The sequence below is a fragment of the Polyodon spathula genome, chromosome 4 (assembly GCF_017654505.1).
Source record: "Polyodon spathula isolate WHYD16114869_AA chromosome 4, ASM1765450v1, whole genome shotgun sequence".
In the NCBI taxonomy this organism is placed as follows: Eukaryota; Metazoa; Chordata; class Actinopteri; order Acipenseriformes; family Polyodontidae; genus Polyodon; species Polyodon spathula.
In genome coordinates this window covers 85919474-85932076 of record NC_054537.1, presented here as the reverse complement: position 1 = coordinate 85932076, position 12603 = coordinate 85919474, and the positions used below count along the sequence as shown (strand labels likewise).

At 37.8% G+C, this 12603-nt stretch overlaps 1 protein-coding gene across 3 annotated transcripts in view; it reads right to left on the bottom strand.

The window, feature by feature from the left end:
• The window catches only part of LOC121315020 (ankyrin repeat and IBR domain-containing protein 1-like), a 65962-nt gene that overhangs the window by 16632 nt on the left and 36727 nt on the right, over positions 1–12603 (bottom strand). For all 3 annotated transcript variants that reach the window (XM_041248871.1, XM_041248872.1, XM_041248870.1), the window contains exons 4-7: positions 10734–10916; positions 9436–9553; positions 3365–3573; positions 2113–2201 (exon numbers count right to left, since the gene is read on the bottom strand). In XM_041248871.1, the coding sequence (XP_041104805.1) occupies positions 2113–2201; positions 3365–3573; positions 9436–9553; positions 10734–10916 (599 nt within the window). The remainder of the gene's footprint in view (positions 1–2112; positions 2202–3364; positions 3574–9435; positions 9554–10733; positions 10917–12603) is intronic.

Here is a 12603-nt window from a genome sequence, read left to right as displayed (position 1 = left end):
GGTCCCTGAAACCGTTACCTCGTGTATCAAATTAATCTATCCAATTCTAACGCAACTTACTGCATTCACTGAGTGGCCAATAACTGTTGCACACCCGAAATAAAAGAAAAGAGATAAAGGGGAAAAACGCAGACTACATACATGTCTCATATATATATATATATAAATGTGGTTAACCCTTTCAGGACCAAGCGTTTTTCAGTGGGATGCTCCCCAGGTTTTTTCTGGGCTGTAGTTGACTTCCTATAAAAACGCACTAAAAATCTATTTCATACAGTAGCATCTTGGAATTAGTGTCCTTTTTTTTAGGGATCATTATAAAAGTGCTTCACAATCCATATAAACTTTTCAGGGTTTTTTTTTTTTTTTTTTTTAACATTTCTTTTTTTCTTTTCTTTTTTTTTTTTTTTTTAAATGTTAAATATTTATTTATTAGCATGTATTCTGCTTAGAGATACATGTATAAAAATGTGTTATTCTATGACCAGAGGGAGCTTACAATACCTCCTGAAAGTTTTATTGAGAAATACTGATGTTTGAGCAAATGACAACCTGTTTGTTTTCACCTGAGTGATTGGAAAAGGAACATAAGAAAGTTTACAAATGAGTGGGGGTCATTTGGCCCTCTTGTTCGCTTGGTTGTTAGTAGCTTATTGTTCCCAGAATCTTATCTAGCAGCTTCTTGAAGGATCCCAGGGTGTCAGCTTCAACAAAATGACTGTGGAGTTGGTTCCAGACTCCCACAATTCTCTGTGTAAAAAGATGCCTCGTATTTTCTGTTCTGAATGCCCCTTTATCTAATTTCCATTTGTGACCACCGGTCCTTGTTTCTTTTTTCCGGCTGAAAAAGTCCCTTCGGTCGACACTGTCAATACCTTTTAGGATTCTGAATGCTTGAATTAGATCAAATAGATTCACTTATTTTAGCCTGTCTGCATATGACATGCCTTTTAAACCAGGAATAATTCTGGTTGCTCTTCTTTGCACTCTACAGCAGCAATATCCTTTTTGTACAGAGGTGACCAGAACTGAACACAATATTCTAGATGAGGCCTTACTAATGCATTGTAAAGTTTTAACATGACTTCCCATGATTTAAATTCAACACTCTTTATTATAAATCCGAGCATCTTGTTGGCCTTTTAAGTCACCAATGTAGATTAGGAATAGCAGAGGACCTAACACTGATCCCTGTGGTACTCCACTGGTTACCTTGCTCCATGTTGAGGTTTTTCCTTCCTAATCCATGGACAGTTCTGCATTTCTTTTGAATCCCTACTGCATTCAGTTTGAGAATTAATCTTTTATGCAGGACTTTGTCAAAAGCTTTCTGGAACCCTAAATAAAACATGTGTTGCTTAGAATTGTGTAACCGAATTTTGCGAGTTGTTTGCGGACCACCTGGAGTTTACTCTGCGGACCACAGGTTGGGAACCACTGCTCAAAAACCTTTAAAATATCACTGTTAAATGCACCTCGATCTCAAACAGATCTAGGAATGCCCATAAATAATTGTTAATCCCAATAAAACAATACAAATCAGAATGACCCAGAGACTAAGCTTAATTAGTGCCTCTATACATACATTAAACAATTAGAAAAGAGACCAGCCAGCAACCATCAACCTCCTCTGTGACCATTTGGTGCGGTAAGCCCATTTGCTTGAATTGCATGAAAGATGCTGGCTCAAAGTTTCAAATAAAAAATATTGAACAAACCAAATTAAAAAAACATCACAACCCATTCTCACTGGAGTCCTGCTTTGTGTTCAAGTTGGCTGGACTGTTGCACAATTCTGTAATTTTTCATTATTTTAGCTGGCAACATGCATTTTACAGTACATGTTTCCCTTTTTCCAACTAAAAACATAATTGATTTTGGCTGTTAGTCAGGCATTGATTAAGTGGATACCAAATCTCCCGGTTTCTAAGCCTCAGGTCAGTGTTTATATTTTATTTTTTTAATGCTCGCTTTGGTAGACAGATTACCTGCAGTTGCAACTCTACAGCAATTTAACAATGTTATTCAGAAAACATTTGATGCTTAATTGTAATTTTAGCCACCAAAAGGACAAGGAAATAACTACTTCACTATCTCAAACAGCATACTCACCCTTCCCAGCATGCTCTGCAAAACTCATGTCCACAAGCCATGTCCACTGGGTCTTCGAACACAGTAATATTGCACATGCAGATGCCACACTGCATTAAGAAAAAAAACACACATTATATACATCTATCTATCTATACTGTATCATATTTCAAAACACTTAGATAAGTGGAATAGTGGATTGAGGCGAGGGATCCCCATATATAAAGGTGTTAATCAATATTAACTGAATACTTTACCTTGTATAAATAGTTCAATTGAATTCATATTACAGAGGTTGGATAATTGTGAATAATTGAAATGTAGCACACAAACAAAAAATGTGTACTGCAAATGGCATGCGTAACATCTCCATGTCACAGGTTTCTGTCATGCTGGCGAACAGACCAGACTTTACAAAGTTATAGGTGGAATGTAAGCAGTTGTTGGGCCTGCACATTTATATCCATGATTGCACAATTTACTGATGTTTCGTAACAAAATACTCTCAACATATTAGTATATGGGCCATTCTGGACAACAGAATTCCATGTAGAATTTCAAACTTTACTTTAATAATATTTATGTGCAGGTAACCATTGAGGAATTAATTGCACCTCAAATTTAATCTTGCCCCTATTGACAAATTGTATGGTAATTGTTTCTAATATTTAGTTCAACTCCTGGGTGAACTATGTAATGGTAGAGAACTGCCTGATGTTGTATTTGTCAGGCCTTCAATTGGTGTCACTTAAAGATGTCAACTGGGGGAGGGGGGTGCAGCTTCTGTGTAGCACCGTGTGGTTTGCATCTAGTAAAAAGAAATTGCAATCCTGACACTTAGAATGTGCTGAAAAAAAGTTGAGTCATTTGCATAGCAACACTGGACAATGGAAACTGAGAAGCGAAGCCATTGTTCCTTGACCACACTACTGTTTCATTTTGAATGAAAGAATTGTCTGCAAAGGCACTGTGACATTTTAAATGAGTTTTTGAAGCAGTTAAACTCTAAATACAAGGCAACAGCTATTTCAGGCTTCACATAGAACATCATTGTTAATATTCTAGATGTAACAGAAAACAATATGTATCTTTGTGAAAACATTTAAATAAGATAAATCAAGTTTGATAATACATTGAACAGAGTACTGATCTATTATGCCACTGCACAATGCCATTCTGCAATGGTGACTGGCAACCATTTTGGTATGAGTATCTAGGGCAGTTCGGTCTCGCCAATAAAAAACAGTTTAACACTAAACATTACAATGTTTACCATGGGCATGTCCTCATCTCCGGGTGACAAGCTGATCTCGTCAGGGGAGGTGACAGAGGAGCGGGTGGTGCGGGGGGTTCGGGGGGATGGCAGGGTGTCCCAGGCGTTGTACCCGGTCGGGGGAGGGGTGGGCATCTGAACACCTGAACGCTGGCAGCATTGCTCAGCATTGGACATCCATGCTTCAAGCAACTTCTCCCTGTCCCAGTCTGAAAGAAAACAGCCTCATATCAATACTTGATTAACAACACTAAGACATCAAGCATATGCTTTGTAATTTTAAGCCCACTAGATACAAAAAAAAGCCAATTTGTTTAAAGCCTGTAAGAGAATTCTTCTGTGAAACAGTGAGCATTTAGGCCTTCTATTAATGCTAAACCTTCAATATCCCCCTTTGTCCTTCAAGGAGTCAGACTGAGATCCATCACTTTGCGCAGAACCAGCTGGGACATCTCCTGAACACACCTGTTCAGCAGTACAAATGTATATCCTACTATTTCTCAAATTCGGATGATTGCCCACCCAATCAAAAGTAAGTGGGTAGCCAGTTGTACTAAGTAGCAAAGCCCCTGCAACTTGTTGCACAATTAACAGGTTTCATGATCAAGTCAGCTAAAAAATAACTACAATGCTCAGAAGAAAATGTGATTATGGTATTTTGTGTGGCCCTGAAAAGCAAACATTGAAAAGGAGCAAGCCTACATATATCTCAAAATTTATGTGTCTACACTGCATTCCCAGTGCCTTGCGTCTGCATGGACTATGGGGAATAAAAAGGGACTTTAACTTAAAATACTACAATTATCTGTTATATGTCACCCATATCTTTTAAAAAATTAAGTTTTCACCAAAACACTAGAAATGCGCAGCACAACCCACACCACCCAAAGGTGTAAAATCAGTTTGGCTTTTTTCTTTTCTTTTTTTTTTGTTTCACAAGACATCCACATTAGAGACTTAGAATTAAAATCCAGAGATTCTGGTTAATTCCCAGTTTCTGTACCCAGAGTATCTCAGGGTACACCTCATTAAAAGGCAGTCAGTATAGTCTGACAAAGCTGTCAGTTTGGCTTAGGCTGCTATTGGTCTTGGTATTTTCACACACTGTGTAAACTGGCTTTAAAAATGCAATATTCTCAAATATACAACAATACTACTGACACCTCCCCTTATTTACTTGGATACGAATCGAGCCATTCCCTTAGTATTACATGTGCAACAGTTTTCTAAGCACAAAAAGACTGAAACAAAACATGGTGGTTTGATTCTGACCTAGCTGACAGAAACTAATAAATCAATGCACAGGCCTGGCAGCCAACACTGAGGGCAGCAGTCGTACTCCGCCCTCTTATTTAGAGCTAAAGAGCAGTTTAGTGCGGGCGTGAAATATCAACTAAACCATGGACGACTCTTCTTTAGATTCACTTTGTATCCTTGTCTTTTTCAGTCATCACATCCTTGTAAAAGCACCTCTGTGATCTCAGTAGCTATCAATAATACAGCTAATTAATCAGGGATGACTTAAGGCTGTGAAAGGAAAAATAAATCTTGTAGCAAGCAACTTAAAAGGAGTTATGAGGCCTCATGTTAGACTTAACTAAGCGCAGATTTTTATTTTTACATTTTTATGCTTTGAGTATAGACCATATTATAAGTTAAGGAGGTTTTTTTTATTCACACATACTGACATTTAAAAAAAACAAAACACACACAGGTGATTATTTCTGCAATAAACTAAAAATGAAGTGTGAAGTGTGCATCCTTTGCATCAGAAGCAGACTGATACGGTCAGTTAACCTCAGCAGGGCTGGAATACTGCTCTTCAGTTTGCATAATCAATATGTTTGATCTTGGCAAGGGTGGTTTTTCACAGTCAGCATCCAAAATGACAGCTATAATCAAAGCTGTCAGCTGTGAGCTACAGTGCATGTTTTGTTCTACCTTTCCCCAAACTTCAGTTTTTGCAGAATAATAGGTTATTGCCCTTCATTAAGCAACTGCCAAGGCTCCACTCCCTGTCCCATAGGTATTTATTCTCAAATCTCATTTACTGCTTGGGAGACGCTGGCAGACAACTTGAATCAAGAGTGAAGCTGTCAGCTGGTGTTGTAACACACAAGCCTGTCATGGAGTGTGGTAAAGATGGCTTGTAGGTGATATCAGACCTGGAAATACAGACACAGTACTGTGAGTGCAAGCGCTGATGTGTGGCTCTCCTCTGGGCTCAGGCGTGGACATGCCTACTGCCTGTGGAGCTGGAGTAGACGTGGCTCTTCCCAATGGGACTGCCTGTTAGCTGCGTGGGAGCTGTGTTGTCCTCCTACGCTGTAGCGCAGTGTGTAAAGAAGCGGTCGGCTGATGGCACACGCTCCAGAGCACAGCGTGTGTTCGTCTTCGCCGCTCCCGAGTCAGCGTGGGGGTGGTAGAGGTGAGCTGAGCCCAAATAATAAATTGGCCATTTCAAATAAAAAATAACTAAATAAAAATAACTGGCAATGGCTAAATTTAAATAAATAAATAAATAAAAAATTGTGTCTGCTGTACTTTTCCTGGCCTGAGTCTGTGGAGGCGCGGTATCCCACTTGTCTGGTAAGGATGGCTTGTGGGTGACGTCCGACCAAGACATACAGACAAAGTACTGAGTGCAAGCGCTGATACGCGAATTTATTATAAATAAAAGATTTAAACAAAACAGAGAGAGATTTCCACCTATTTTATGCAGCTGTTCCGGGACGCTATTGCTTATTAATCGTTCAATCAAGTCCAGGCACAGTCTGCAAGTAAACTGCTTTGGCAGGGAAGGCAATTAACCCTTCCCTGCCAACTTTAAAACACCTGTGCCCAAATACATACATAAAACAACAATAGACGATACCAAATAAACAAAATACACACAGGGGCAGGATGTACCCAGACATATGGAGCCACTCTCCCAGTTGAACAGGTTCTGCAACCAGTTGTTGCTTTTACATCTGGCCTTGCTTGGGAACAGCAAGCAGCAGTATAGTTTCTGAGAGTTATCAGACAAACAACCACTAACCAAACAGTCACTATAGCACCTTTCCAGTTCCTGTTAAAAGGACCAGCTTTTGCTATACTGTCCGGGTTATGTCTACAATACATTTACAGCTATGGCCAAAGGTTTTGCATCACCCTACAGAGTTAACTAATGTTGCTTCATAAAGTCGAAACCTGCTTTGCAGATTTCCATATGCTTAACGAAAAACTGACAAATTGAAAAATGTGACACTTTGAAATCTAGCATGAAATACTGTACTACTATTATGGCTTCTGGTAGACTTCTGCAATATAATTTTGTAGTATATTTGATTATATGATGTTAAATAAATGATCTAAATCAGTGGTCCTCAAAGTAATTTGGGCACAGGCATAAATTGATCTTACTTGGCTGTTTGCGGGCACGCTGACCATTTCGTAGGTTCTTATCTTAAACACTGCCTTCTCGAGACATACAGTGTGTGTGTAATTATATATATATATTGAGAGCGCTAAAATCTTGATATATATATATATATATATTATTATATATATATTATATATATATTTCTAGGGGGCCCTCATTCATGGTTCACTCTGATAAGGTCAGTTCAGAGGCAGTAACTGTTTCAAACAGTAACTGTTCATGCTGTGCTTATTCGTTAAATAATTTACATAAAATACACCATGCAAGCATTTTTTAAATAGCATGTTTACACAGATAAACATGAATGAACTAAAATAAAAGAGGATATACAGCCTCTCGCTTTGTTTCAATTTGACAAATTTGTCAACACTACTCTGTTTTAAAGATCACTCATCTCCAGTACAATTATTCAGAGAAAGTGGATTCCTAATTAAATATACTACGGTGTTTCCCTTGTCTGGTGAAAAAAAAAAAAAAAAAAATAGAGATAGAAAATTAAATTCTACATACTGAAATGTATTAATTTTCTCAATAAGAGTCGGCGAAATTTAGTGCTTACCCGGCATTTTAACACCCACCTCTGCTCACAAATGATTGGACAGCTGTCAGATCTTTCACTTTCCCATTGGCTACTCACTCGCCTTCAATTTTTCATGCAGAATACCGTGAACGGCCTCTGTTTGCTTATGATTAAACAGCTGCGTAAAAATTGGCAGATATTTGTCTCTCCTACTGGTTAAACTTATTGTCAGTACCTGAGACTGAAACAGACACAGTTTATGTCCCACCCAGCTAACTTATGATTGCGCTACTGCAGAGACAGTGCAGATATTCAACTGGTTGATCGTAACGCAGAAGCCCTTTGTGAAAAAGAAAAAAAAAATGACGCGTACGTACGAGCACAGCACAAACGAGCAGCACTGTCAGCCTGAATGGCTCGTGACGTGACTTCACAAACGATATATGTGTATATATATATATATATATATATATATATATATATATATATATATATATATATATATATATATATATATATATATATACACACACACACACACACATATATACACACACAGTAAATAATTACATTTGAGAGCAATTTCAACTAACAGCAGTTAAACTTAAAGTAAAAATATTTGCTTATAAGAGTAAAGTCCATTAAGAGCATGTAGCAAGTACAATAAATGGATAAGAAAAATTTCAAATAAGAACAATTACAAAAAACGTGAATACAGTTACCTTTAGGAGTAAAATCAAGTACAAGATACAGAAAATATAATTATAATTGACAGCAGTAGTATAATACAGCAAAGTGTGGAGCAGTTAAATGCAAGTACAAGGTGATGCAAGTACTGATACAACTGGGTGCCATATAGTCCAGTATAGGTCAAGAGTTGTGAGGTTTACAAATACTGTCTGAACAGGTGTGTCCTGAGGAGGTGTCAGAAGGTGGTCAGGGACTGGGCAGTAGTGACTGAACCAGTATAAAAAAGTGGGCTTCAAAACCTTAGGTAACTCATGGTAAGTGAAGGACAGCCATTGATATTCATTATAAAAACGGGATCAGGAGTAATGGTTTAACAACAGGAAAACGATGTGGAGGTGGCGCAGTGGGTTTCTGTACTAGCATTAGAGCACTGGAGGCCTGCGTTTGAAACCGACATGTGAATAGTGACATGAGGTTGTTTATCTCAAGCAACAGTAGTTGAAACAATTGACTGCTTCAGTTATAAAGGGTCAGTGTCTTGAAACAGTACAAACTAGCCAGTAGTGTCCATTGTAACACGGTGAGGAGAAACAGATTGCTATTGCGTCCTAACCTGCAAGAGCGGCCAAGCCCGTTCAACGTTCCTTGTGACTTTACGACTTACCCTGCATATCATGCACTGAGTCTTGAGCCACTCTGGCACCCACAAGTTTTTGTTTTTGTTATTTTTAAACAGACTGGTGACCTACTGTTACTGACCTTCCAGTACTGCTACAGTTTCATAAAAAAAAATACATTTGTACCCATTTCAGCCAGTTCACCCAGGTCAATTTGCAGCAGTACTTAGGGACATGAGGAATCAAAATTAATCATGTTGTAATCAAAATTACAGCTATTAGTATGATGAAACCATTGATGGCATATGCTAACAGCTATTTTCCAGGTACAGGATATGCAAAGATATAAATGTGACACACAGATGGACAATTGAACAAACAAACAGACTAGATTGTCATATAGCCTCAGAATATGATACTCATTAACTTACAGAGGATATCATTCCCAGCAGGGGATAATAACAATTCTGATTAGTACACACACAGTAATAATGACACATTCCAGGTATTCGAAACACTAATGAAAACATTTTATATTCGGTGAGCTCTCCAAGAGTGGGAAAATAACAGGGATATATTTAGGATAATACTCCTGGCACAAGTTGATAGATCTATTCTGGCAGAAATGTACCACCCGTTCCCTGTCACTCAATTTCACAGCTGAGTGGACTGGCATGATAATGTGAAACCTCACAGTAGGTCAGTGGTCGAGGAGGGAGTTGAAACCAGTCCTCAGCTCTAATCACTAGGACATACGCTGCCTGTCACTCATGCATGCCACTCTCCATAGTCAATGATGTTATAATGTGATGTACATTACCATGTGCTCGGAGCAGGGCTTCAGCAGTGAAGAGAGGAGCCTGGAGCATGTCTGCCGTCTCCACAATCAGCATATCTTTCAGTCTGCGGAGATCCTGAGGCCTTAGGCCCTCGAATGGCTGCACATGATGGAGGAAGAGGAAAACACTTGATTCATACAAACACGGTTTTACATTATTTGTGGCAACAAAAGCCTGTCTTTCAATTAGAAAGAAAAAAAAATGTTAAAATGGTAATGCTACTTTCAGTTCCAATGGTATGGTTACATTGAGGACTGTCTTATTAAATTAAATGAGATTGCAGTAAAGCAGATGACAACCATAGCCAAGGTTTACAACTACCTTTAGCATCCAGAATGGAGTGTTCATTTTCTAGAAATTTGATCGTACTATACTTTTCTAGACAGGTAGAATGATGGCCATGAATAGGTAAGTAAAATTTGAATGTTTCTGTAATATCATAGCATCTTACAAAGTTGTTGTAAACACCCTTTTTAACACAATGCATGTTTTATTTACAATTGACACTGGAATGATTAGCATAGCCCCTCCTTAATTACCATAAAATGACACCAACTGATGCAGTCCTTAAAAGTTTGTTGTAAACCCATGTCAAAATAAGAACGGACAGGGTCAAGTAGTTCTCTTTTCAGAAAGAATAGTGCTACAATCATAGTGTGCTCCTATTTTTGTTGTAAATGTTGGCATAGTTGGCAGTTTTCAGTTTCCCAAGATGCAGTGATTAACTTAAATATATATCGAAAAAAACAGGTACTGAATAAACAAAAGTAACTGGCCTGACAATGTCAACAACACCAAACAAACAACTCTCTTGTATCGAGCCATAAATGTTTAGTAGAACTGAACACATTAGTCTTAACCAAGGCACAAAGAACAAGAGGCAGGAAAGAAAAAAAAATATCACAAATTTCCCCTTGTATTCCATGTGTGAGTGCTTGAATCTGTTAAAAAAAAAAAAAAAAAAAAAAAAGCAGATTTTCAGATCAGTTTTTGAATACTAATTTAATTGGTTCCTTATAACTCGTGGAATGGAATGCCAACTATTTCCCTCTCCTTGTGAATACTGCAATAACTAAAGCTATGTTTCCACTCCCCAAAATCCCACTCCATAAAACACTGTAGATAAACGCTCTATCCAAATAATGCCCTCAGCAAGCTGGTTCATTCAGGTCAAGAACTGTGGAAAAATAGGGATTAACAAAACAGACATCCATTGTAGTTTCACCCTTTATGTTAGTTTTGAAACAAGCAAAACATTTACTCCACAGGAATGGCATACCTCTCTCCTGTCCAGAGCAGCATATTCTGCCTCTATGTCATCAGCTTCTGGATCCCTAGAGAAGACCATTTGAGACTCCAGGCTAAGGGCCAGTTCTTTATGGTGCTGCTTTTCTGCACAGTCGCATGGGGTGTCCTTATTCTCATTTTCTGCAAACAGGTCTCCATCATTTTTCACTAAGAACTAAAAACAAATAGAAGAAAAAAAATACAATGGCGCTTCTGTGACAAAAACAAAGCATCCCTGGTGACATAGCGTAAGGCCCTGTCCACACTGTATAACCGATCAAGGACCATGCTCAAAAACACTTAAATTAATCCAGCTCCATCCACACTAAAGTAACAGGCTTTAATGCATATTATTAAAATAGTCCAGTTACAGTTCCTAGCAGCACAATGGACATTATCCCACAGTACACTACATTTTATGTTTACAACCTGCAAAAAAGGAGCCTGTGCTCACACAAGAAATAACGCTTCTTAGCATGAACGTTATGACTTTGTTTTTTTAAAAAGGTACATTTTATCGTAATGTTTGCGTTTCATTTTGAACTCTGAAGTTCTCCTTGACTGATTTCATCGCTCTAGAGATCAATGTGCCTTGATTTCGGCATCTGACGTCGCTTTGTGATCCCACCATTTTACAACAAGCCTCAGAAATTGTATACAATACAGCAGTATTGATAGTCGTTATCAACTCCTTCAGGCGCCTGTTCTGGAGTGTTGAATTTGTAATGTTCATGCACCAAAGCATATCAGAAAGCATTTTGGGATATTGGAGGATACACATAAGCCCCCCTGAGGTAGTCTTGAGTCCAGCTCTCAAGTACTGTATTAAAAGCTGTGTAGTCTAGACGCTAACTGTATTTAGCACTTTTAAGACGATTTAAAGGCAAGTGTGGACAGGGCCTACGGGGAATGGCACTACTGCTATTATGGTTCGTAAAGTAAAAATTCACATATTTAAAAACAAAAAACAAAAAAAAAAAAAAAACACACACAGTATTGGTGGTAAAGTGGAAGTACATCTAAAGTCTAAATCTTAAAATGGTTTCTGAGACTCTGAGTATGGGCAGAGATTATAAAGGATGGGCCTCCAAAACAGTTAATTTTTAGTGGATTGACTATTAAACCAAGAGACAAAACAGTATCTCAAGATCAAACAATTTCTCAAAATATCCAGGTCTCTTACCATTGGTGAAAGTAAACGTGACACATTCATTTTCTGTAGTAAAAACCTTCTTAAAGAAACAAGTTTAAACTACTTATAATAAGCCTCTGTGTTAAATGTCTGTTTATAAACTGTGAGGAAAATGCTCATTCTTCTTTAATATTGGAATACTTTAAACAGACACAAAGTCATCACAAAAAGTATTACAAAAAAACAAGGAACGGTTTACATGCGCAAAGGAAACGTGACATTTAATCATTTGAAAACACAGACTCATCCATTTTATTACGAGAATGTTCTTTCATTTTAATATCAAGTATAGTCTGTCAACATCCATGCTGTGATTTTTGGAATACAGAAAACAGTTTTATAATTGCATGCTTCTGTGGCAGTTCCTTTTTACAAAAAATCAGCATTACTGCAACGTATCAACATCGTGTTTTGCTGATGTATACACCAACATAATTCAACACAGAAAATAATCTGATCACTACAAAATATTGTGCGGAAAGCCATTGTCTTATCCGTAAAACAAAAACAATAACATAACTGTAAACTCTAATTTACTGTGTGTGGTGCTGCCTAGTGGCATTGTACGTTTTTATGTCGCTAAACAAAAATTTGAATAGGCTTAAAATTGTCTTGTTTGTCTTTGCAACAATTGTGTTAGCAACACATATCCTCCCAGCTATAAAAACAA